A 27,121-nucleotide genomic window follows, 5' to 3' on the forward strand; every position below is an offset into this window, starting at 1 on the left:
ATTCCATTCAAAGCACCAGCAACAAATGGAAGCCCTGTGTGACCACATAAAATCTACCAATAAAAAAATAGTTATGAATTTGACATGTGTATTCAAAAGCAGATAGCTACATTCCTCGATGCAATCTTTGTGAGGCAGCTTTGTAGAAAGACAAAGCCATTCTATGCTCATTGTAAAATAACATGCTGGAGATACATCAATTAATCTATGTAATAAAGGAGGTTGGAATTGTATGTTTACAACAAATACACAAAGCACTGAATGTGTTTTTACATCAGAAAATAATTCTTAAACCTTTTACACAAATGATTTGTTTTCATTTGTATCTTAATAAAAGCAGCTTGAAGCCACCAACCTTTGAGTAGTTCATTATGTGACTATGTGGTAGAGTAACTGCAGCATATTGTAGTCTACAATATGCTTACACCCATAGACAACTGTGAGATCCCATTTCCCAGGCGCTGGGTATTTGTATGCAAATCTCTGATGGAATCAGTCTCTGGAATTGGCTCAACCTCAAAAAAACAGAAAACATCAAGAGTGAAAAAGGAAATAAAGAGGGATGGGAAAACTTTGAACCTAAATCCATAGTAACCAAGAGTCAGCATGCCAGTGCTTGGAATGGAAATAAATCATGTACATTGAGTGTACAAAACATTAGGAACACCTGCTCTTTCCATGAAATAGACTGACCAGGTGAATAAAGTTGAAAGCAGTGGTGGAAAAAGTATCCAATGTCATATGTCATACTTGAGTAAAAGTAAAGATACCTTAATAGAACATGACTCAAGTAAAAGTCACCCAGTAAAATAGTACTTGAGTAAAAGTCTAAATGTATTTGGGTTTAAATATACATAAGCCTAGTGCAACTAGTAACTGTTGCAAGATCGAATCCCCGAGGGACACATTCCAACACTCAAACATAATTTACAAATGAAGCCTGTGTGTTTAATAGTCCTGTATTAGTGGATCGATATAACCGTCGATAACACAGGCATTTTTTTGGTTTAATGAGTTACTGTATGTATGATACTAACAACTTTGTTGTCTTTCTGATACAATGTATCAAGTTCTCTCAATACCTTAAATTGATTTTTTTCCCCCTTCCTCTCTGGCAATTGAGTTAGGAATGATGCCTGTATCTTTGTAGTGACCCCCTTTACTCCACACAGAGAGATGGGTACAAAGCTCTCCCTCGCCCTTCACTTGGCAAATCTGACCATAATTCTGTCCTCCTGATTCCTGCTTACAAGCAAAAACTAAAGCAGGAAGCACCAGTGACTCAGTCAATAAAAAAGTGGTCAGATGAAATGGATGCTAAGCTACAAAACTGTTTTCCAGGACAGACTGGAATAAGTTCCGGGACTCTTCCGATGGCATTGAGGAGTACACCACATCAGTCACGCTTCATCAATAAGTGCATCAATGACGTCATCCCCACAATGACTGTAGTTACATACCCCAACCAGAAGCCATGGATTACAGGCAACATTTGCACTGAGCTAAAGGGTAGAGCTGCCGCTTTCAAGGAGCGGGACAATAACCCGGAAGCTTATAAGAAATCCCGCTATGACCTCCGGCAAACCATCAAACAGGCAAAGCGTCAATACAGGACTAAGATTGAACAGTACGACACCGGCTCCGACGCTCGTCGGAGGTGGCAGGGCTTGGAAACTATTACAGACTACAAAGGGAAGCACAGCCGGTAGCTGCCCAGTGACACGAGCCTAACAGACGAGCTAAATTACTTCCATGCTCGCTTCGAGGCAAGTAACACTGAAACACGCATGAGAATATCAGCAGTTCCAGAGGACTGTGTGATCATGTTCAGCTCAGCCTATGTGAGTAAGACCTTTAAACAGGTCAACTTTCACAAGGCCGCAGAGCCAGACGGATTACCAAGACGTGGACTCCGAGCATGCGCTGACCAACTGGCAAGTGTCTTCACTGACATTTTCAACCTCTCCCTGTCTGAGTCTGTAATACCAACATGTTTCAAGCAGACCACCATAGTCCCTGTGCCCAAGAACACTAAGGTAGCCTGCCTAAATGACTACCGACCTGTAGCACTGACGTCTGTAGCCATGAAGTGCTTTGAAAGGCTGGTCATGGCTCACATCAACACCATGATCCCAGAAACACTAGACCCACTCCAATTTGCATACCGCCCCAACAGATCCACAGATGATGCAATCTCTATTGCACTCCACACTGCCCTCCTGTACTCCCTGTTCATTCATGACTCCACGGCCAGGCACGACTCCAACACCAACATTAAGTTTGCTGATGACAGTGGTAGACCTGATCACCAACAACGACAAGACAGCATATAGGGAGGAGGTCAGAGACCTGGCCGTCTGGTGCCAGGACAACAAACTCTTCCTCAACGTGATCAAGACAAAGGAGACGATTGTGGACTACAGGAAAAGGAGGGCCGAGGACACCCCCATTCTCATCGACGGGGCTGTAGTTGATCAGGTTGAGAGCTTCAAGTTCCTTGGTGTACACATCACCAACAAACTAACATGGTCCAAGCACTCCAAGACAGTCGGGAAGAGGGCACAGCAAAACCTATTCCCCCTCAGGAGACTGAAAAGATTTGGCATGGGTCTTCAGATCCTCAAAAGGTTCTAAAGCTGCACCATCGAGAACATCCTGCCTGACTGGTTGCATCACTGCCTGGTATGGCAACTGCTCTGCCTCCGACCGCAAGGCACTACAGAGTTTTTAGTTTTTATTTAACTTGGCAAGTCAGGTAAAAACAAATTCTTATTTACAATGACGGCCTACTCCGGCCAAACCCAACGTGGGGTAGGGTAGTGCGCACGGCGCAGTACATCACTGGGGCCAAGCATCCTGCCATCCAGGACCTCTATGCCAGGCGGTGTCAGAGGAAGGCCCTAAAAAATGGTCAAAGACTCCAGCCACCCTAGTCATAGACTGTTCTCTCTGCTACCGCACGGCAAGCGGTACCAGAGCGCCAAGTCTACGTCCAAGAGGCTTCTAAACAGCTTCTACCCCCAAGCCATAAGACTATTGATAGTATAATCAAATGGCTACCCAGACTATTTGCATTGCCCCCCCCCACCCCTCCTTTATTACGCTGCTGCTGCTACTGTTTTTTTCCCCAACTTTATTTAACCAGGTAGGCTAGTTGAGAACAAGTTCTCATTTACAACTGCGACCTGACCAAGATAAAGCAAAGCAGTACGACACAAACAACAATGCAGAGTTACACATGGAATTAACAAACATAGTCAATAACACAATAGAGAAAAAAAGGTCTATATACAGTGTGTGCAAATGAGGTAAGATAAGGGAGGTAGGGCAATAAATAGGCCATATTGGTGAAATAATTTCAATTTAGCGATTAAACACTAGAGTGATAGATGTGCAGAAGATGAATGTGCAAGTAGAGATACTGGGGTGCAAAGGAGCAAAAAAAAAACAGTATGGGGATGAGGTAGTTGGATGGGCTATTTACAGATGGGCTATGTACAGGTACAGTGATCTGTGAGCTGCTCTGACAGCTGGTGCTTAAAGTTAGTGAGGGAGATATGGGTCTACAGCTTCAGTGATTTTTGCAATTCATTCCAGCCATTTGCAGCAGAGAACTGGAAGGATAGGCGGCCAAAGGAGGAATTGGCTTTGGGGGTGACCAGTGAAATATATCTACTGGAGCGTGTGCTACGGGTGGGTGCTGCTATGGTGACCAGTGAGCGGAGATAAGGCAGGGCTTTACCTAGCAAGACTTATAGATGACCTGGAGCCAGTGGGTTTGGCGACGAATAGGAAGCGAAGGCTAGCCAACGAGTACATACAGGTCGCAGTGTGGGTAGTATATGGGGCTTTGGTGACAAAACTTATGGCACTGTGATGGACTGCATCCAATTTGCTGAGTAGAGTGTTGGAGGCGATTTTGTAAATAACATCACCGAAGTCAAGGAACGTCAGGATAGTCAGTTTTACAAGGGTATGTTTGGCAGCATGAGTGAAGGAGGCTTTGTTGTGAAATAGGAAGCAGATTATAGATTTCATTTTGGATTGGAGATGCTTAATGTGAGTCGAAGGAGAGTTTACAGTCTAACCAGACACCTAGGTATTTGTAGTTGTCCACATATTCTAAGTCAGAATTGTCCAGAGTAGTGATGCTGGACAGGCGTGCAGGTGCAGGCAGCGATCAGTTGAAGAGCATGCATTTAGTTTTACTTGCATTTAAGAGCAGTTGGAGGCCACGGAAGGAGAGTTGTATGACATTGAAGCTCGTCTGGAGGTTAGTTAACACAGTGTCCAAAGAAGGGCCAGAAATATACAGAATGGTGTCGTCTGCGTAGAGATTATTCAGAGAATCACCAGCAGCAAGAGCGACATCATTGATGTACACAGAGAAAAGAGTCAGTCCGAGAATTGAACCCCCATAGAGACTGCCAGAGGTCCGGACAACAGGGCCTCCGATTTGACACATTGAACTCTGTCTGAAAAGTAGTCAGTGAACCAGGCGAGGCAGTCATTTGAGAAACCACTATCTGGTTATTATCTATGCATAAGTCAATTTAATAACTCTACCTACATGTATATATTACCTCAATTACCTTGACTAACCGCACATTGTACTGGTAACCCCTGTTTATAGCCTTGCTATTGTTATTTTACTGCTGCTCTTGAATTAATTCTTATTTTTCTCTAGGTATTTTTCTTACTGTTGTATTCAGCAAATATGACAAATACAATTTGATTTGATTGTCGAAAGGATCGAAAGGATTACACAGGGATATTGGCCACAGTTGTGTCAAGTTGGCTGGATGTTCTTTGGGTAGTGGATCATTCTTGAAACACACGGGAAACAGTTAAGTGTGAAAAAACCCAGCAGTGTTGCAGTTCTTGACACACTCAAAACGGTGCACCTGGCACCATACCCAGTTTAAAGACATTTAAATCGTTTGTCTTGCTCATTCATACTCTGAATGGTACATATACACAAACCATGTCTCAATTGTCTCAAGGCTTAAAAATCCGTCTTTAACCGGTCTCCTCCCCTTAACAAGTGACATCAATAAAGGACCATTGGTTTCACTCAGTGGTGTACTCAAGTAGTTTTTGTGGTCTTTTTTGTCTTTTTCTTCACTACATTCCTAAAGAACATTTTTTATTCCATACCTTTTCCCTGACACCTAAAATTATGCCTTACATCTTCAATGCTTAGCAGGACAGGAAATGGTCCAATTCACGTACATATCAAGAGAACATCTCTGGTCATCCCTACTGCTTCTGATCTGGTGGATTCATTAAAGGCCCAGTGCACTTTTTTTTGGAAGAAAAAAAAACATTTATATACAGTATCAGTCAAAAGCTTGGACACACCAGGTTTTTCTTTATTTGTACTATTTTCTACATTGTAGAATAATAGTGAAGTCATCAAAACTATGAATGAACACATATGGAATCATATTATATATTTGATTCTTCAAAGTAGCCACCCTTTGCCTTGATGCACATTCTTGGCATTCTCTCAACCAGCTTCATGAGGTAGTCACCTGGAATGCACTTAAATTAACAAGTGTGCCTTGTTAAAATGTTATTTGTTCTTTCCCACATCCATGTGTGGGCTAGATCATGTGGGACTGGTGTAGGTTAACCCATGTGGTGCTGGTGTGGGATTGCTGTGGACTAGCCCGTGCTGGGCTGGTGTGGGTTTGGAGTGGGCTAACCTGTGTCCACCTTGCCCACTGAATACCCACATGGGGCCAATGGGGTCATGTTTCCTGGGATAAGGCTATAATGGTTGACTTTGACAGTTCCTCCTCCTCTCTTCTTTTCCTCTTCCTGGGTGTGTACCTCTCTCTTACACCTTTGACTCCCACAGTCCACAGCCCTGACTTTAATCTGAATGGGACATTTCTTAAATATGAAGAATGACTTAAAGCTCTCTCATCCCTATGTATTACCAACAGCGTATGTATCATAATATGTCATTAATAAGGGCTATTAAATATGTGCCCTAGTGTCAACAATAATACATATATTTTTATTTCAAGCATCATTTGAGAATGATCTATGTTGTTGAGCCACCAAGAAATGTAAGAAAGTGGCAAAGGCACTAGGGGACGAATCTATGCACGATACAATATGATATTATTTTTGCTTGTTTACTTTTCTAGGGCCGTATAAAATCTATGCTATGGAAAGTTTGGACGGAATTACAGAAGACGGACAATAAAAAAGAAATTCAACGATATTCAAAAATGTATTGAACTTAGTAGTAAATCCACTAAATATAATGAACTTTATTATTTCATTTGCCCTAGTTAATCATAAGACATGAACAAAATGCTTCAGTGATTTGTAGTTTCCTGCAACTTTCTGAAACAGCATAGGAATGGCCCTGTCTGTGTGTGTCTGAGGTGCACACGTACGACTACACTTTATGTAGCCATTAGCGATGATGCTAATGATAACCATAGAGATGGAAAGGCTTTCCCAAAAACCTTCTCAATCAAATGTTAACTATAAAGTAGCCTATGCCTACGTGCCAGAATGATATCACTATTATTTGCATCAATCCATTGGCTATTTGTTTACCAAACTCTGCAGTCACATGCACACTACAGAAAATCATCCAAACAATGGGCTCTGGCTGGTGCACACTTGAATTAAAGTGCAACCCACCCGAAAATCTAAATTTGATAGATTTTTCAAGACCTCAAGGGTGGTCTCCTGAGGTGGTTTAATCATTGTTGTGGACTTAGAACATCCAATTTGGTTGTTTTTCTATTTAAAAAACAAACAATTTTGAGGCCGAAAACCTGATTTAAAAAATAAATAAATAAACAGAATCCTGGAAAAACAAAACAGAGAAAACAGAATTTGGGGATTTTTGTTTGATGGAATCGGGCAGAACAAAATTATTTTTTACTTTTCCCACAGAAAGAGGATAATTTAGACAGAGTCAATAAGAGCACTTTTGGAGCACGACGATCACTTTAAACGGACATTTTCCCTAGGCGCTATTACCCCTCCCTCTCTATCCCTGAGATGAGCAAAATTACATCTATAATAACTACTCATGTGCAAATTGCTGTGTGTAGAACAGTTTCCTCTTCGACTATAGCTACCTGCTATAGCCGTTTGCTGCCTGACCTTAAATAGATGGCCACATTCTACACGGTAAGAGCTAATAAAGAGTAATGGGCCTGTGGCTTCCCTAAGAGAATAGCTATTTTTGAGTTTATGAGAGAAAGCATCATCTTGGAGATGAAAGAGTATTGACCAGGGAAAAGTAAACAGCAGCAGCAGTAGCTGTACTCCTTGGATGTGTTTGGTAAAGCTGTGGGGCAGAGAAGAGAAGAACCCCGGCCACCACATTCATGTCCCAATGTGCCTCGCTGTGAAAGACAGCGGGGACACCATTAGTTTCTAAAAAGGAACGTTCAGGTGCTTCGATGAGGCCTGATGTGTCTGGAACACTTATCACAGAGGTTATCAATCAGTGAGTGACCTGGGCTGGGCTGTAGACATTACTGGTCTCCTGGATGCAGAGAAGAAGGGCTCCATTGTGCCAGAGCAGGCAGCGCACACGGTTGTAGGGGAGGATACAAGGCCAGGCCAGAGAGCTTTTGGCCTGGACAGGGAGGATGAGACAAGCACAGATTTGTGTGCCAATCAGTATTCCCAGGGCCACTCCGGACTTTTCTAAAACATAAACTGACCGCCTAATGAATCTCTTGCCCTCACACTGCCCTTTATTGCAAAGTGATATCGTAAATCAGGGCAAACACAGGGCCTCTCGGAGGGCAGAGTGAGTCGGCCTCTTTGTCTGCACTGAGGGACATTTAATAATGAGAGCAGACCAGGGGAATAAGTGGACACAAACCCACCAAAGATCTATACGCTGCTGCTCAGACAACACACTGCTCAGACAACACACTGCTCAGACAACACACTGCTCAGACAACACACTGCCCGGTGCAGGGCACAACGGGTGTAAAAAATAAAGTATGGAACCAAATAAAAATGTTCCAGTAAACATTACGAGGATGAGAAAATGCAAAACATTTTAATTGTAAAAAAAATATAGTTCACTTCTCCGCCGGTCTCACTACAGGAAACACACACTGAAATCTTCATTCTCGCCACATCTGACTATGCACAGGTCAATAAAATGCTGATTACACTTTCATATCACCCAAAAGGATTGCTCTCAGACCACAACTTGAAGCTCAGCGATATTCATTGCAGAAGATTTACAAAATATGAAGACAAAAAAGATCAGATACATTGCTGTAATATAAGGAATTGTAGTGACTATCGTCATCGGGCTGTTACATTATGCCGGGCATACACTAACCGATTTTCCCATGAATTCACCACATTTTTGCTTTCCCAGACTAATTTTCATGATTAGGGTGAAATCATATAAACTTGGGCTAGGATCAGTTAGGTCAGGACTCGGTAGTTTGAGCGGGTAAAGGACGCACTGATGTTCCGTTCTCCAGACCCATGACAGATTTCCCAAATTATCTGCCTTGTCAGAAATGTTGGTTGTGCATCTTGTAGTATGAGCAGTGCTACGACACAATTGGGCAAGGACTACTGCCAATAGTCAAAGAGCACTCAGCACGTGAGACGAAAACAATGATGGCGAAGAGCAGAGTAAGAACAATACGCACCGTGTGGACCGAGGTAATGGAAGACAGATTGGTGGAGCTGTGGAGAGAATGTAGCTGTTTTTTCAATATTACCTCTGCCTCCTAACATGACAGAAACCAAAAAGATAACAGCTGGGGGGGATAGTCAAGGATAGTCCTTACCAGAGTCGAGTCTATTGCTCTGGTCCTTAACAGCTACAAGTGGCCATGACAAACCACTTCACTCTCTCTTCATTGGGACAGTATAACACCTACAGTACCAGTTGACCTCCTGTCCTCGTATCACAAATCAGGACATCTACAGAATATTGAAAAAATATTACCACTGACTTCACACAATGTCATTGATGACAAGTAATCAAAACTACTCTTAATGATAATTATGCATAGAGAGGAGTAAGAGGATCTGTGGAACAATCACTTGCCTAAGAGACCTGAGGACAATAGCTACTTCTCCAGTCAGAGGCTAAGCATCTAGCTTGGCATGTAACCCTCTCCTCTTTGTACTGCAGAAGACACATACCCAGAGTCTAAAAATGGCATATCAAATAGGTGGCTGTGTGACGGCAGGCAAGAAAGTAATCTGCACACTGCCACACACACACACCTTTTCAAACCCTCTCGTTAGTCATTTCCCCTCAAAATTCTAAAACCTGTCAAATAGATGTAAAAAAAAGTGAAATACTCAACAGCATATTTCTACAGTACAGGTCTCTACATGTGACTATAACAACACAACACCTCAGTGTAGCAGTAGCAACCATTTGTTGTGCATGGTGGTGGAAGGAAGTGTGCGGATTTAAAACCAATGACTGACTGAGCTACAGGCTTCTTTAATGGCTGTGAGAAATGGAGGGCAGCTCACATTAGAGGATGGAGGACGTGTCAGTTGGATTCAGCCTCAGGATGTTCTTTAATACACCACCACAGTTCAGACACCTCACTGAGATCAGATCATCCTAGGCTGCCAGGGAAGAGAAGCTAGTATCTCACACCAAAGTACAACTACAGTCAAACATCCGTCTAGAACTACAAAGCTGACCAGATATTCCTTTCATAATTTGTTTCATATGACTTGAGTTTCTTACTAACCAGGTACTGTGGCTGTACTGTAGCTGATGAAGGAAGGCAGGTGAAGGAACGCAAGCTTTTAAAATAGTGAGCTGGTGCATTAAAAGCCAGTGCAGCATGGTAGCTCAGTATTATTTTACATTCACACAGGCCCTTCTACCCTCCTAAATATATTGGTAAACCTTTCCCAGGGTCACCCATATTACCGGACAATACATTCTACAACATGACAACACTGCATTTCTATGAAGGGAACCAGACCAGAAAATCACTTTTTCTACTAGACGTTACTCCTGGCTTAATCCGTCTTTTCATAGTTTCTGCTAATTTGGCATTTACTGAAAACAGAACCTTACTATCTTAGTTATGTATCTATGGAAATATTGCAATCCTTTGAGGAAAAAAATCCACAGATACAGTAGGTCTTGAATGCGAAAGCCATTACAAAACATACAAATAGCCTTAAATTATTTATTTTCATAACCCATTATTGAAAATGCGGTAGAATAATCTATCTAAAGAGGAAGTGTGCATTCACCTCACTGTGGCTCTTTCCTTTTTAAAATAACCTTTGCTGCGGCTCCAGATGGACTGGCTCTAAATCTGTGGTTAAACCCAAAAGCTGTCAGTGGGAACCAAGTAGCTCTATTTTTTTCCAGGAGAAGAAAGCCATTAAGGACACAACAAGGGGAGAGGGAGTATTCTATTTCAGACTAGATCACAAGGAAAAGCAATGTGCTATCTTGCTTCAGACAATGTCTCTTAAGTAAAAAATAAATATTTGTGCGAAGGGCAATGCTGAGCACATTTTATTTTCAAAGCCCTCTTGCCTGACTGCCAAGCTGGACAGTCAAGCAATCTAGTCTTGAGGAATGCTACCGGGACAATGCCGTTATCTCTCCCATTCCACAACCATGGAGCTTTTCATGGTAAAGCTAAAGTTAAAAACAAGAAGTAAAAAAGCAGTGAATATTATCATCAATGATGTGAGATGCTCCAATACTATTGCTCATAATGAGGACCTATAGCCTCTTTGAGTCACAAAAACTTGAGATAGAGCATTGCCAATCACTGCAATACCAGGATGTTCCCTTGTAGTTTTAAAGGGGCAATCAGCAGTTGCTACATACATTTTTGGACTTATAAATGAATGTACCCATTGACTCTTGAAGAATTTAACTTACAATGCCTCGAACTTAGTTCTGTTGTACACCATCATAACCCAAAATATAAACTTGTTTTACTCCAATGGTGGTCAACAAAGTAAATGTAAACAGCTAGCTGGCTAACGTTAGCAAGGCTAGGGGTTAGGGTTAAGGTTAGGAGTTGGGTAAATGATTAAGGTTAGGGTTAACTAACATGATAAGTAGTTGCAAAGAATCTAAAAACTTTTAAGAAGTTGAAAAGTTATCCTTGATGAGATTCAAACTCGCAACATTTTAATTGCTAGACGTTCGGTTTATTCGCCAGCCCATCAGTGAAGGTCTAAGGGGCCATTCTTAATTTCTTCATCCGCCTGAGGTTGTGGAGGTGCTGTTGCGCCTTTTTCACCACGGTGTGGGTGTGGCGAGACCATTTTAGGTCTGTATTTATTGTATATGTTTAAGCAAGTTATTACTGTAGTTGGAAACTATACATTTTTACTGATTTGACGAAAATGTTTCATAGATTGCATTTCCACTATTAATGAAGAAAAACAGCTTTCCGGCTCAGCTCATAGATCTGTGAGGGAGGGAGGGAGGCACAGGCAGGCAGGCAGGCAGACAATTTGTGTGTGTGCACATTTGTTGGAGGTTATGCACATTAATTACAGCGCACACACAGAAAACATAAATGGAATGGGAGGAAAAGCACTGACTCAATATATTGAATCCTACTGTAAGATAGTACATTCAGAATAGGCAAATTGCTACCTCATAAAACAGTCATTTATAAGGGCTAAACATACCCATTCTTTTTTTTTATTTAATGAAATTAATTTTCTCATATCTCCCCAAAATTCAAACTGTAAAATGTTTCTCAACCTCACCCCTCTTTTAATTGAAAACTACTGAACGGTGTCCCAATGGGACTGCTGGCTAGGAGAAATACCCATCTTCCATCCCTACCTCTCATCCAGATGCAATTCGGGATCAAGCATGGATAGTCTACATTTGGCATCATAGGCACACAAACCATGCGGTCTCCTCCTTCAGCTACTGTGACTGAATAACCTTGCCTGGCTACCCAGACTCCTTGCTCTGGCCAAATGCCAAGAGTGTGCAAAGCTGTCATCAAGGCAAAGGGTGGCTACTTTGAAGAATCTATTTTATGGTTACTACATGATTCCATGTGTTATTTCAAAGTGTTGATGTCTTCACTATTATTCAAAAACGTAGAAAATAGTCAAAATAAAGAAAAACCTTTGAATGAGTAGGCGTGTCCTAACTTTTGACTGGTACTGTAAGTATTCAGACCCTTTACTCAGTACTTTGTTGAAGCACCTTTAGCAGTGATTACAGCTTAGAGTCTTCTTGGGTATGACGCTACAAGCTTGGCACAGCTATATTTGAGGAGTTTCCCCCATTCTTCTCTGCAGATCCTCTCAAGCTCTGTCAGGTTAGATGGGGAGCGTCGCTACACAGCTATTATCAGGTCTCTCCAGAGATGTTCAATCGTGTTCAAGTCCAGAATCTGGCTGGGCCACTCAAGGACATTCAGAGACTTGTCCCAAAGCCACTCATGTGTTGTCTTGGCTGTGTGGTTAGGGTTGCTGTCCTGTTGGAAGGTGAACCTTCGCCCCAGTCTGAGGTCCTGAGCGCTGCGGAGCAGGTTTTCATCAAGGATCTCTCTGTACTTTGCTCTGTTCATCTTTCCCTCAAACCTGACTAGTCTCCCAGTCCCTGCTGCTGAAAAAACATCCCCACAGCAAGGTGCTGCTACCACCATGCTTCTCTGTAGGGATGGTGCCAGGTTTCCTCCAGACATGAGACTTGGCATTCAGGCCAAAGAATTCAATCTTGGTTTCATCAGACCAGAGAATCTTGTTTTCATGGTCTGAGAGTCCTTTAGGTGCCTTTTGACAGACTCCAAGCAGGCGGTCATGGCCTTTCACTGAGGAGTGGCTTATGTCTGGCCACTCTAAAATAAAGGCATTATTGGTGGAGTTCTGTAGATATGGTTGTCCTTCTGTAAGTTTGACCCATCTTAACAGACAAACTCTGGAGCTCTGTCAGAGTGGCCATCAGGGTTCTTGGTCACTTCTCTGACCAAGGCCCTTCTCCCCCGATTGCTCAGTTTGGCCGAACGGTCAGCTCTAGGAAAAGTCTTGGTGGTTCCAAACATCTTCCATTTAAGAACAATGAAGGCCACTGTGTTCTTGGAGACCTTCAATGCTGCAGACATTTTTTGGTACCCTTCTCCAGATCTGTGCCTTGACACAATCCTGTCTCGGAGCTCTACGGACAGTTCCTTCAACCTCATGGCTTGGTTTTTGCTCTGACATGCATTGTCAACTGTGGGACCTTATATAGACAGGTTTGTGCCTTTCCAAATCATATCCAATCAATTGAATTTACCACAGGTGGACTCAAATCAAGTTGTAGAAACATCTCTTTGGATGATCAATGGAAACAGGAAGCATCTGAGCTCAATTTCAAGTCTCATAGCAAAGGGTCTGAATACTTATGTTTAAGGTCAAAACCTATTTTCACTTTGTCATTATGAGGTGTTGTGTGTAGATTGATGAGGAAAAGACTAATGTAATCAATTTTAGAATAAGTCTGAAACGTAACAAAATGTGTAAAGGGGGAATGGTCTGAATACTTTCCGAATGCACTGTATACATTGAACAAAAATATAAACGCAACGTAAAGTGCTGGTCCCATATTTCATGAGCTGAAATAAAAGCCCCCAGAAATGTTCCATACGCACAAAAAGCATCCCTGTTAGTGAGCATATGATCCTTTGTTAAGATAATCCATTCACCTGACAGGTGTGATATATCAAGAAGCTGATTAAACAGCATGATCATTACAAAGGTGCACCTTGTGCTGCGGACAATAAAAGACCACTCTAAAATGTGCAGTTTTGTCACACAACACAATGCCACAGATGTCTCAAGATTTGAGGGAACATGCAATTGGCATGCTGACTGCAGGATGTCCACCAGATCTGTTGCCATGAAATGGACTGTTCATTTCTCTACCATAAGCCAGCCTCTAATGTCATTTTAGAGAATTTGTCAGTACATCCAACCGGCCTCACAACCGCAAACCATGCTAGCCCAGGACACGCCACATCCGGCTTCTTCACTTGCGGGGTTGTCAGAGGGGAGGAGGGGGGTGCGGGGGAGTAGTTTTGTCTGTAATAAAGCCCTTTGTGGGTTGGCCTGGCTCTCCAGTGCGTAGGCCCGGGGGGTCTGGGGTGCCCTCCCAGGCCCACCCATGGCTGCGCCCCTGCCCAGTCATATGAAATCCATATATTAGGGCCTAACAAATGTATTTCAATTGCCTTATATGAACTGTAACTCAGAAAAATCTTTGAAATTCTTGCATGCTGTGTTTATAATTTTGTTGAGTATACTATGAGTGTGATATCCACTCTCATATGATTCACCCATAGAATGAGGAATTACAATCAAATCACGTACGCCAAATACAACCTGTTGATTCAGTGTTTGTGCTTTCTCCCTTCTCCAGCCTTGTGAGGTCAAAACAGAGGACCTCCGGCTTGTCAATCTGTCTGGGTTCAAAGCTATGGTTTACCATGCAACATTCACAACTGGGCTCTCATTACTGTGTGGGGTGGGACCACCCAACTCATTACTGACTGTAGAAGGCAAACACTCAGAATTGGGATAATCACATTATCACTGGCTACTTACTGCCCAGTTTCTTTATAAAGAAGATGTTCTGTACTCATGTTGAAGTTTTGCTTGGCTGGTTTCCTACTGTACATAGGACAGATCTGACTGTTGGTGTCTATGTCCAACATACAGAAGAAAAAAAAACATTCAGCTAAATTTGAAACGTGTCTAATTATGAGGTATTTAAAATGACTTTGACGCAGCAAAGGTATTATGTTTTCATTACTGCATTACTAGAGATGTTATTACAGTTGCGGACAGCCCTGGAGAAAATACTAAACCAGCACAACATGATATTAGATATTAATGCAACATGTTGCGCTTGGAGGCATTTAAAGTTAACCTGTACGCTTCATTGCATACACTGTCGGCTTCTTTTACAATCTGTCTGTCTCTAATTTGACTGCCTCTATCCCAATTTTAAGTGAACCATCCAGTTAATTTCATTTTCATGATCCACTACCTATCCATTGTTAGAATATAAAAATGCATAATCTGTGACACTGAAAGATGATTTACATCTTGGTATAAATCGTATGGTGTCTACCCATCAACCCTGCTGAATTTTCAAGGCAAGCTGTATAGATATCTGAATTGTTCTCCCCAAAAATGCATCTCTGCTGGATAGATCCATCTTTGGCATGCACATTTGTTTTGAATCTCTTTTTCGGAATGAAACAATTATGCAGAGGTGGATGGACGAAGGTTTACAGACCATCAGAGTGAAGTCTCTGTGAGTAACTGTCAGCATCTATTGGAGGAATCAGAGCTAAATGCATTAGAAGAGGCAATGACAGGTGTATATTCTCAAGGGCCATTTACTTCTTTGTGGTGAGGTGTATAGACTGTCAGGATTATGTTAAGTGTGGAGTCTTGACACCTCTCTGTCATTCAGAGTGAGGCTGTTACTGAGAGCTGGGGATGAGTGAGTCAGAGAGCATTTAGAAACAAAAAGGTTAGCCTAGTGCATTTCTCATTCTCAGGCTGGAGATCTTCCAAGTAGATTTGTAGATTTGTTTATCATGTTGAATATTGATAATGCCAGATATTTGGATCACATTTTATACACAGTTAATATTCTTTGTTGACTTCAGCAAATACAAAAGCTCCTTCTACATGGTATCATTATCTGTGATGGAATGCACCTTTTTTTATTTATTGTTGGACTTTAATCAAAATGTCAGTCTGTGGTAATGGACAGAAAGGGTATTTGGGCAGGACCTGTACAGGGAGACAACAGCGAAATGGATGGACATGGCTGCTTTATTGGATCAAATCAAATCACATTCTATTTGTCACGTGCCTACTTACAAGCCCTTAACCAACAATGCAGTTTTAAGTAAATAACTGAAAAAAAGAGATAAGAATAACAAATTATTAAAGATAATAGACAGGACACTACTATATCTGCTACTCTTGTGCTTGAAGATTCGATGTCAAACCAAACACGGACCCTCAGATAACCCTTACATTGAAGGTTGTTTTAGTAGGCGATTTTACAAGACTTTAAATCATATCGCTCTCCTCTCCTGCCAAAACAGGCCCCCTCTAGCCTCTGCCATCTCCCTCTGATTTGGATCAGAGTGGTGCAGTGGAGGGGTTTACTCACTGGGCTGGGATATATGAAACCATGACTCACACCATCTATCTGCCCCATACATTCTCTGTCCGTTCACTGGTGGCTGTGTGGTCAATGTTAAAACATCCTCTGCTTTTTATGTGCTGTACACCAGCTTTTATTGAGAATTGCATTATGTGACCTGTTGAAACTACAGAAGAAATAGACTCACTGATTGATTGTGTTTGTGTCCAACTCTAATCAGTCATGTAAATGGCCTGAGGAACAGAACTGTAACTAGGAGTGAGGTTCTGAGTGTAATTGGAAAGCCTGAGTGTTTCTGTGTCTCCAATCAACGTGCCATAATCCTCTGCTCCTAATCAGAGTGGAGGTAATGGCCACTCGGAGCTCAATCAGTACATCTGCCTTTCACACAGGAACTGGTTCGTCTTCATTAACTCCACTGAGTGAATGTTCATATCGTCTACACTTATTTTAAACAAAGAACATCAAAACCACTGAGTCCACACTCAGTCAGAAACCGTGTTTGTGCACTGGTCCTGTTAATTTCTAGCCAACAAAATGGTGGCCTACGTGGCTGTTCTACCCTCCCGTCCTGTCTAAGCTGTTTGATCCTACACAGCAGTTGCCCTGTCCTTGGTGTGCCAGGGGCCTGTGACTCCTGGGCAGTCCTGTCATGGCCGTGTGGCATCAGTGAGTCAGGGGCGCCCTGGCAGTCACAGCGTCCAGCGCAACACAGAGCTCTGTGGGCTCCGTGCAGAAGAGGTTGATTTGGCACGGAGCACGACCTTCCCCTCTACACCACTATCTGCTCCTGCATTCTCTCCTCCCCTCCTCACCCCAGGGCCCCCTCTAACACAAATGTGATGGGGCCTCTACAGAACACTGAGAATGAATGAACCCAAGGATAACAGACGATTAGCCAGAGAAAATGATTACAATGTGATTCAAATTGGATGCAAAATGTATGAAGATGTTAATGTATCGCTGAATAATTTAGTGCATCACTGTCTGCTTCTTTTACGATCTGTCTGCCGCTAATTTGAAAGCCTCAATCACAATTTTAAGTGCACCAGACAGTTAATTTCATTTTCATGCTCAACTACCTATCCATTGTTAGAATATAAAATGAATCATCTGTGACACAATATGTAGAATCTATGAGAATAGAAAGGTTCAGAACATTTGTGAAACATCACAACAGTTTAAAATACATGGCAAATTGAAATCAAAACTGGATGATGTTCAGAGATAGATGGGAGGGGTTGGGTGGCGCTGAAGGATGGTACTAAAAACAAACCAAATATAAAAAACCCTATGATGTCTACCCAAGGCAACCCTGTTTAATGGAATTCGAACCTATTCCGTCTCCCTCTCTCGCCCTCTGAGTTGCGTACAAATCCTCACAACCCCAGCAAAAATCTCACTCAAAATACTTCAGAAACAAAACAACAGTCCTCTTGCCATTATTACCATCATCACCCACTACTGGCAGTGATCCACAGACAGAGGCCTTAGAGTGGTGCTGTGCTGCTATGGTTACTAATCCTTCAGTTACAATGTCAGTGAAAAAGTAACCAAACACTTGAAACAGTAACAGCAACGTCCCTGCTCTGCCATGATGATACATTCCCATGTCTTATGTATCCTTTTGTACATCAAATCCGAGAGCACCAGAGATTGGGAAGTGAAAAAGGTCTAGGCTATTTATCTAAAAGCATGCATTTTTCTTGATCTGGTTACCCAGACTAGGATGTAGATATACCATACAAGCATTCACAGACTCCCAACATTTCTCTACACAATGTTCTCATCTCATGGAAGCCTGATGAACACTATTTAGATTTGTGAATGCAAATATATTTTGGTGAAAGTGAATTAGCCTATTTAATTATGTACTGACACTCAGAATGCTGTTAATGCTGTGTCTGCCTCCAATTATTAGCAAGGATCAGAAAAATGTAATTAAAAGACACAGCCTCCTCCAGCTGTGCATGATGTGCTTGGTTTGGTCTGCCCGTCCCCGGCTGTGCATGATGTGCTTGGTTTGGTCTGCCCGTCCCCGGCTGTGCATGATGTGCTTGGTTTGGTCTGCCCGTCCCCGTCCCTGGCTGTGCATGATTTGCTTGATTTGGTCTGCCCGTCCCCGGCTGTGCATGATATGCTTGGTTTGGTCTGCCCGTCCCCGTCCCTGGCTGTGCATGATTTGCTTGATTTGGTCTGCCCGTCCCCGGCTGTGCATGATGTGCTTGGTTTGGTCTGCCCGTCCCCGGCTGTGCATGGTTTGGTCTGCCCGTCCCCGTCCCTGGCTGTGCATGATTTGCTTGATTTGGTCTGCCCGTCCCCGGCTGTGCATGATGTGCTTGGTTTGGTCTGCCCGTCCCCGTCCCTGGCTGTGCATAATTTGCTTGATTTGGTCTGCCCGTCCCCGGCTGTGCATGATATGCTTGGTTTGGTCTGCCCGTCCCCGCATGATGTGCTTGGTTTGGTCTGCCCGTCCCCGTCCCCGGCTGTGCATGATGTGCTTGGTTTGGTCTGCCCGTCCCCATCCCCGGCTGTGCATGATATGCTTGGTTTGGTCTGCCCGTCCCCGTCCCCGGCTGTGCATGATGTGCTTGGTTTGGTCTGCCCGTCCCCGTCCCCGGCTGTGCATGATTTGCTTGGTTTGGTCTGCCCGTCCCCGGCTGTGCATGATTTGCTTGGTTTGGTCTGCCCGTCCCCGTCCCCAGCTGTGCATGATTTGCTTGGTTTGGTCTGCCTGTCCCCGTCCCCGGCTGTGCATGATGTGCTTGGTTTGGTCTGCCCGTCCCCGGCTGTGCATGATGTGCTTGGTTTGGTCTGCCCGTCCCCGGCTGTGCATGGTGTGCTTGGTTTGGTCTGCCCAGCCCCGGCTATGCATGGTGTGCTTGGTTTGGTCTGCTCAGCCCCGGCTGTGCATGGTGTGCTTGGTTTGGTCTGCTCAGCCCCGGCTATGCATGGTGTGCTTGGTTTGGTCTGCCCAGCCCCGGCTATGCATGGTGTGCTTGGTTTGGTCTGCTCAGCCCCAGCTATGCATGGTGTGCTTGGCTTGGTCTGCTCAGCCCCGGCTATGCATGGTGTGCTTGGTTTGGTCTGCTCAGCCCAGGCTGTGCATGGTGTGCTTGGTTTGGTCTGCCCAGCCCCGGCTGTGCATGGTGTGTCTGTTTTCGCCTGGCCTCTGTGTGTAGCAGAGGAGTCTGCTGAGGGGAGAACGGCTCATAATAATGTCCGGAACGCAGCAAATGGAATGCCATCAAACACCTGGAAACCATGGTTTAATGTAATTTATACCATTCCACTGATTCCACTCCGTTCATTACCACGAGCCCATTCTCCCCAATTAAGGTGCTACCAACATCCTGTGGTGTGTGGGTTGTGTTTAATTTAGATTGCTCCATAGCATGCATCTCCAAGCTTATCTATTGGGAGTCGCACACTCTCGCGGCATCAGTCAGTTCTTCCATGGCCTGCATACTCACCAGACATGTCACCCATTGAGCATGTTTTGTATGCTCTGGATTGACGTGTACGACAGTGTGTTCCATTTCCCGCCAGTGTCCTGCAACATCGCACAGCTATTGAAGAGGAGTGGGACAACATTCCACAGGCTACAAACTACAGCCTGCATGAGGCAAATGGTTGTCACACCAGATACTGGCTGTTTTTCTGATCCACGCTCTTACCTTTTTTTAAGTATCTGTGACCAACTGATGCATATCTGTTTTCCCAGTCATGTGAAATCCATAGATTAGGGCCTAATGACTTAATTTCAATTAACTGATTAACTTAAATTAACTGTAACTCTGTAAAATCTTTGAAATTGTTCCATGTTGCGTTTCTATTTGTGTGTCGTACAGACATACACATATATTATATATACAGTACCAGTCAAAAGTTTGAACACACCTACTCATTCCAGAGATTCTTTATTTTTACTATTTTCTACATAGTAGAATAATAGTGAAGACAGCAAAACTATGAAGTAACAGTCATGGAATCATGTAGTGACCAAAAAAGTGTTAAACAAATCAAAATATATGTTAGATTTTAGAATCTTCAAAGTAGCTATCCTTTGCCTTGACAGCTTTGCACGCTCTTGGCATTCTCTCAACCAGCTTCATGAGGTAGTCACCTGGAATGCATTTAAATTAACAGGTGTGCCTTCTTAAAAGTTCATTTGTGGATTTATTTTCTTCTTAATGTGTTTGTGCCAATCAGTTGTATAAGGGTGGTATATAGAAGATAGCCCTATTTGGCTAAAAACGAAGTCCATATTACAGCAAGAACAGCTCAAATAAGCAAAGAGAAATGACATTCCATCATTACTTTAAGAGATGACAGTCAGTCAATTCTGAAAATGTCAAGAACTTTGAATGTTTCTTCAAGTGCAGTCGCAAAAACCATCAATCGCTATGATGAAAATGGCTCTCATGAGGACCGCCACAGGAAAGGAAGACCCAGAGTTACCTCTGCTGCAGAGGTTAAATTCATTAGAGTTAACTGCACCTCGGATTGCAGTCCAAATAAATGCTTCACAGAGTTCAAGTAACAGACATCTCAACATCAACTGTTCAGAGGAGACGGCATGAATCAGGCTCTCTTCAAAGGGGTGACACTAGACCCAAACTGCTACAGACCGATATCTATCCTACCCTGTCTTTCTAAGAACTTCGAAAGCCAAGTTAACAAACAGATTACTGACCATTTCGAATCCCACCATCCTTCTCCGCTATGCAATCTGGTTTCAGAGCTGGTCATGGGTGCATCTCAGCCACGCTCAAGGTTCTAAACGACATCATAACCGCCATCGATAAGACACATTACTGTGCAGACGTGTTCATCGACCTGGCCAAGGCTTTAGACTCTGTCAATCACAACATTCTTATTGGCAGACTCGACAGCCTTGGTTTCTCAAATGATTGCATCGCCTGGTTTACCAACTACTTCTCTGATAGAGTTCAGTGTGTCAAATCGGAGGGACTGTTGTCCGGACCTCTGACAGTCTCTATGGGTGTGCCACAGGGTTCAATTCTCGGGCCGACTCTCTTTTCTGTATACATCAATGATGTTGCTCTTGCTGCTGGTGATTCTCTGATCCACCGCTACGCAGACGACACCATTCTGTATACTTCTGGCCCCTCCTTGGACACTGTGCTAACTAACCTCCAGACGAGCTTCAATGCCATACAACTCTCCTTCCGTGGCCTCCAACTGCTCTTAAACGCAAGTAAAACTAAATGCATGCTATTCAATCGATCACTGCCCGCACCTGCTCGTCCGTCCAGCGTCACTACTCTGGACGGCTCTGACTTAGAACATGTTGACAACTACAAATACCTGGGTGTCTGGTTAGACTGTAAACTCTCCTTCCAGACTCACATTAAGCATCTCCAATCCAAAATTAAATCTAGAATCGGCTTCCTATATCGCAACAAAGCATCCTTCACTCATGCTGCCAAACATACCCTCGTAAAACTGACCATCCTACCGATCCACGACTTCGGTGATGTCATCTATAAAATAGCCTCCAACACTTTACTCAACAAACTGGATGCACTCTATCACAGTGCCATCCGTTTTGTCACCAAAGCCCCATACACTACCCACCATTGCGACCTGTGCGCTCTCGTTGGTTGGCCCTCGCTTCATACTCGTTGCCAAATCCACTGGCTACAGGTTATCTACTCTTCTCTGCTAGGTAAAGCCCCGCCTTATCTCAGCTCACTGGTCACCATAGCAGCACCCACTCGTAGCACGCGCTCCAGCAGGTAGATCTGACTGGTCACCCCCAAAGCCAATTCCTCCTTTGGTTGTCTTTCCTTCCAGTTCTCTGCTGCCCATGACTGGAACGAATTGCAAAAATCTCTGAAGCTGGAGACTCACATCTCCCTCACTAGCTTTAAGCACCAGCTGTCAGAGCAGTTTACAGATCACTGCACATAGACCATCTGTAAACAGCCCATCTATCTACCTACCTCATCCCCATACTGGTATTTATTAATTAATTAATTTTGCTCCTTTGCACCCCAGTATCTCTACCTGCACATTCATCTTCTGCCGATCTACCATTCCAGTGTTTAATTGCTATATTGTAATTACTTCGCCACCATGGCATATTTATTTCCTTAACTTACCTCATTTGCACTCACTGTATATAGACTTTTTGTTTTATTTTGTTCTACTGTATTATTGACTGTATGTTTTGTTTATTCCATGTGTAACTCTGTGTTGTTGTATGTGTCTAATTGCTACACTATCTTGGCCAGGTCGCAGTTGCAAATGAGATATTGTTCTCAACTAGCTTACCTGGTTAAATAAAGGTGAAAAAAATAATATTTTTTTTTAAATGGTCAAATTGCTGCAAAGAAACCACTACTAAAGGACACCAATAAGAAGAAGAGACATTAACTGGTAGAAATCTGTCCTTTGGTCTGATGAGTCCAAATTTGCGATATTTGCTTCCAACCGCTGTGTTATTGTGAGACGCCGAGTAGGTGAACGTATTATTTCTGCATGTGTGGTTCCCACCGCGAAGCATGGAGGAGGAGGTGTGATGGTGTGGGGGTGCTTTGCTGGTGACATTGTCAGTGATTTATTTATAATTCACGGCACACTTAACCAGCATGGCTACCACAGTATTCTGCAGCGATACTCCATCCCATCTGGTTTGCACTTTGTGGGACAATCATGTGTTTTTCAACAGGACAATGACCCAACACACCTCCAGGCTGTATAAGGGCTATTTGACCAAGAAGGAGAGTGATGGAGTGCTGCATCAGATGGCCTGGCCTCCACAATCATCTGACCTCAACCCAATTGAGATGGTTTCAGATGAGTTGGATCGCAGAGTGGAGGAAAAGCAGACAACAAGTGCTGAACATAATGTGGGAACTCCTTCAAGAGCTTCCTTCCTTCTCTCTGTTTGAGAGAATGCAAAGAGTGTGCAAAGCTGTCATCAAGGCAATGTAGAAAATAGGAAAAATAAGGAAAAACCCTTGGATGAGTAGGTGTCCAAACTTGGCTGGTACTGTATATTATTTTAATTTTTTATAACTCCCCTTGTCTGCACTTCCGGTAATCCCGTACATCCCAGTATGGTACAGAAACGGTATAACGGTATGAAAATCTAGATACCGCCCAACCCTACATCTGTCACATGTAGCTGGGTTTGAGAATGGAGTGTAGAGAACTGTTGATGCTGACAGAAAATCAGTTGGTTCTTGAATTTCTGTTGTAAGCACTTAGCCTTAAGAATTATGTTGAAAGACTCCCATGAGGAAGCTATCCGTGTGAGGCGGTAACATTGGTCAACTATAATTGGGTCCTTCTACGAAATGAGTGCCTTTTGCGTTCCTTTGATATTTCAATTATAAATTGTGCACAAATCTTGAATTTTAAAAGCCTTTTAAATGTATTGACGTGCCCTTTAATACAGACCACATGTAGAATTCAATCAATCTGAATAAAGACTTGCTAAAGTGCAAAAATGCACAATTTTGACATGCACCCTCTTGACTTCCAGAATGATTTTAACCCACTTATCCCAAACACTTCACCACATGTCACCATCATCACCATTGTTTTCACCATCATTAGAAAGCCCTAGTTATTTTGTTGCTTTGACAAAGTATGTATTTAAATGTCATTAGTGATTTATTTGAAAGTGAAAAAAGAAAGAAAAACCTGTCCCTCATTTTAAAGGTCAACTCTGAACTGAACTCATTTTAATATGGGGAAACTATTCCTTTTCAAATAATTATTTCATACGAAACATTGAACATCTAAGCTAATAATCCAATCATAGAGTAAAAGCAGGTGAGCTGGTTCTACTATTTTGGGCCTTTTTCTGATGTTTTGTGGGTGGAAAACTGAGTTGGTCAAGCATAACACGTCAATACTGTTACCCATACATAGACAGGCTAGAAATGTTTTAACAATTTCATTTTTTTTTTTAAAGCGTGCATTTGATTGCCCCTCCCTGTTGCACATAAACAAGCTTCCAGTTCCCCTGTCAGAAGGGGATTTCTGACTGATTTAAAGGAGTAGTTCACTACTTTACAACATGATGTTAGATGGTTCCCTTCCCTGACAGTAGGCTGTGGGCCAGTAATCCATGGTTCGGTTTTCTTTAAACAGACACTACAATCTTTAGCTAACTTTAGCCGCTAAAAAGCTATGGAAACGACAGGGCATGACATCCCCTGTAACCCCCCAAAATAATCAACTCATGTTATTTTTTAAATGGCCAAATCAAATGTTCACTATTACTACCATAGATGTTTAGCTGGCGGTGGCTATATTTAGCTAAAGTTTGCAGTGGTTGTTTAAAGAAAACCGAACAATGGGTTAAAATGTGGGTTAAAATGACTACTTTCAATGGGTTAAAATGACTACTTTCAGGGTGAGGAACCTTATATTAACATGTTGTAAAATAATTAACAACTGCTTTAAGATGAAATGATCAACCCTGTTAAGGTCAACCCTGTTATTTTATTTGGCACTTAATAGGCACTTACTATTGTCATTTTTTTATTTAAAACTTCTTGAGGTTGGAAAGCATGTTCTTTATTAAGTTGAACGTGTTCTCTTTATGATAGAATGTTAAAATTAAGTGAAATCTAATGGGGGGTTTTTCACCAAGTTACACATCTCAAAAGGCACAGTATTGGTGGTACGACCCAATTCACTAGATGAACACCCCATAAAATGATGTTTATAATAAGAGAAACATAAAACACAATTGTAAAGCTTAAGCATCCCAGAATGAATAAAATATTAAATTCTTCAAATATCAAAATCATAGAGCTAAGATGAGTTGCATGTGTGCATTGGTCACAAAACACATGGTTTAAAATAATGTTACACTTACCCCCTAAAAGTACCATGATTGATTGTAGAGCATGGAGATGCAACATGTTTCTGTTCGCCTCTTGAAAAAAATCCATTTAGATTTAGTGATAATGGATAAGTCAAAAGGGATTCAAATCATAGACTTGGCTGCATCAAAACTGACCTCTGGATTTTTACAAATGTCCACTGACCATCCAAATGGATAGTTTATTAAGTTCCAAAAAGGCATGCCCGTTTCTATAATCCAATGTGAACAGCCTTCAGCAAAAGGTGACCATTTCTGAATATAGAATGTAAATGAAAACGTGGCAATATGTAGTAAATATTAAGTCGTAAAAAGAGTTGTTAAAAGTTGCAGTTTACATGCACATTGCTTTCCAGATAACTGAATAACGCACGGTGACTTTAGCGTTACCTATCGACAAAATAGTATTAGTAGCCTATTGGTTTTCTTCTGCTACATGGGATCATGAAAAATAACCATGGAAGCCGGTGTCACAAAAATACAATTTTTACATAGGGATTATATGACTGGATTTTAAATCCGCTGTCTTCACCAGATTGTCATCCCTGTCTCCTCTGCATCGTTTGCAGACCGATGTGAAGTTTCTTGGCGATGCTTAATAGCTCTTATCGTCGAACCTCAAGAATTTCACTGAGAATCAATTATACTTTGGCTGCAAAAGACTCACGGTGTGATAGAAATGCACAAGAAAGTGTTTTCATATAGTTCTTCAGATGTCCTGTCACCCGTCGAAAAATAAATGTTTCAAATCACGCGTCGGCTAACTCCAATACATGTTATTTACAGCGGGAACAAAGATTCATTCCATGTCGGATACAGTACAACATAGCGGTCAGTTAGTTGTTGTTTTATATCCGGTTTTTATCAAACTTCGGCACTCCATGTGGCCGCTGACTATGCAGTATGAAATACTTATTTGCATTTGTATCCGCTTGTATCCATGTGCCCCGCTGCAGATATACCCAAGCTATAAAGACCTGACACTCCGCCCTCTTAAATCCATCCTCCTGGCATAATGCACATCGTCAACATCCTTTGTATAAAAATAAGAGGGAATTGAACACAAATCACAACTTGTATTGGAAAATGCTGGTCTAGGGGGCGTGTAGTGTGGAGTAAAGGCGGACCGACTGCTCAGCACCCCACGCACGCACTTAAAATGTTGAACATTTGGCCTCCCGAGTGAGGCAGCGGTCGAAGGCACTGCATCTCACTGCTAGAGGCGTCACTACAGACCTTGGTTCAATCCCGGACTGTATCACAACCGGCAGTGATCAGGCGTCCCATAGATATATGTGCATTTTACGCAAAGCCTATTGTGCATTTTACGCAAAGCATTTAGAAACTTTAGCGCACTCACAAATGGTCCTGCTATTACATTTTCCAAACAATCTGGATACACATAACTCTGCTACTGCTGCTTAGGCTATAGGAAATATATATTTTTGTAGTTGGATAGCCTATAGGCCCAGGCTACCTGGGTAAGAATCTAACGTGGGGCAAAACGCTCAAATCGCAACAATTACGTGTGGTTTTGTATTCTCTCTGTCTTATGTCGACTTTGGGCTGCAGAAGTATCTCTTCCAATCTGACCTCTCGAGAGCCTTGAAAAATATGTGAGAATTACTTTGACATTTATATAAATGACAACTTGACAACTGGCTAGGCTACAGGTTTGTCTTGTTTCTTCTTCACGCAGTAGCCAAGCTCTAGCCTAGAGTGCAGATATTTAGGAAACGGGTTGTTACCATATCTAACACATTTCTTACAAACTAATATTCAAAAGGAAATTTACCATGCATGTTGCCAAACGGTTCAGGATTCTCACATTGGGCATATTCAATTGTTCTTCTCAATCTAAAATCCTGTCCACTTCTCAAGATTATGCTGATTGACAGGCAACAGCGACACCATGTGGACTACAATAAATGTTTTTTTTAAATTTTATGTACGGAGCTGATGACACATTGAAAGAGGCAGACAGAGCCTCTCCATCTAGCCAACTGTAGTCACTATAGTCGGAGACCCAACGTGAGACCGGCCTGTGCATCCTTAGAATACAACTGTTCATAGATGTATTAACTTCG

General features: G+C 42.5%; 1 protein-coding gene across 1 annotated transcript in view; it reads right to left on the reverse strand.

Moving 5' to 3' along the window:
• Nucleotides 1–26,064, reverse strand: part of LOC115111533 (transmembrane protein 132C-like) — a 211,391-nt gene extending 185,327 nt beyond the window's left edge. Inside the window, exon 1 of the mRNA XM_029637679.2 lies at nt 25,029–26,064. Within this exon, the coding sequence (XP_029493539.1) occupies nt 25,029–25,104 (76 nt within the window). The 5' untranslated portion in view covers nt 25,105–26,064. The remainder of the gene's footprint in view (nt 1–25,028) is intronic.
• Nucleotides 26,065–27,121: the final 1,057 nt, after the last annotated feature.

Source organism: Oncorhynchus nerka, linkage group LG27 (genome assembly GCF_034236695.1).
Source record: "Oncorhynchus nerka isolate Pitt River linkage group LG27, Oner_Uvic_2.0, whole genome shotgun sequence".
Lineage (NCBI taxonomy): Eukaryota > Metazoa > Chordata > Actinopteri > Salmoniformes > Salmonidae > Oncorhynchus > Oncorhynchus nerka.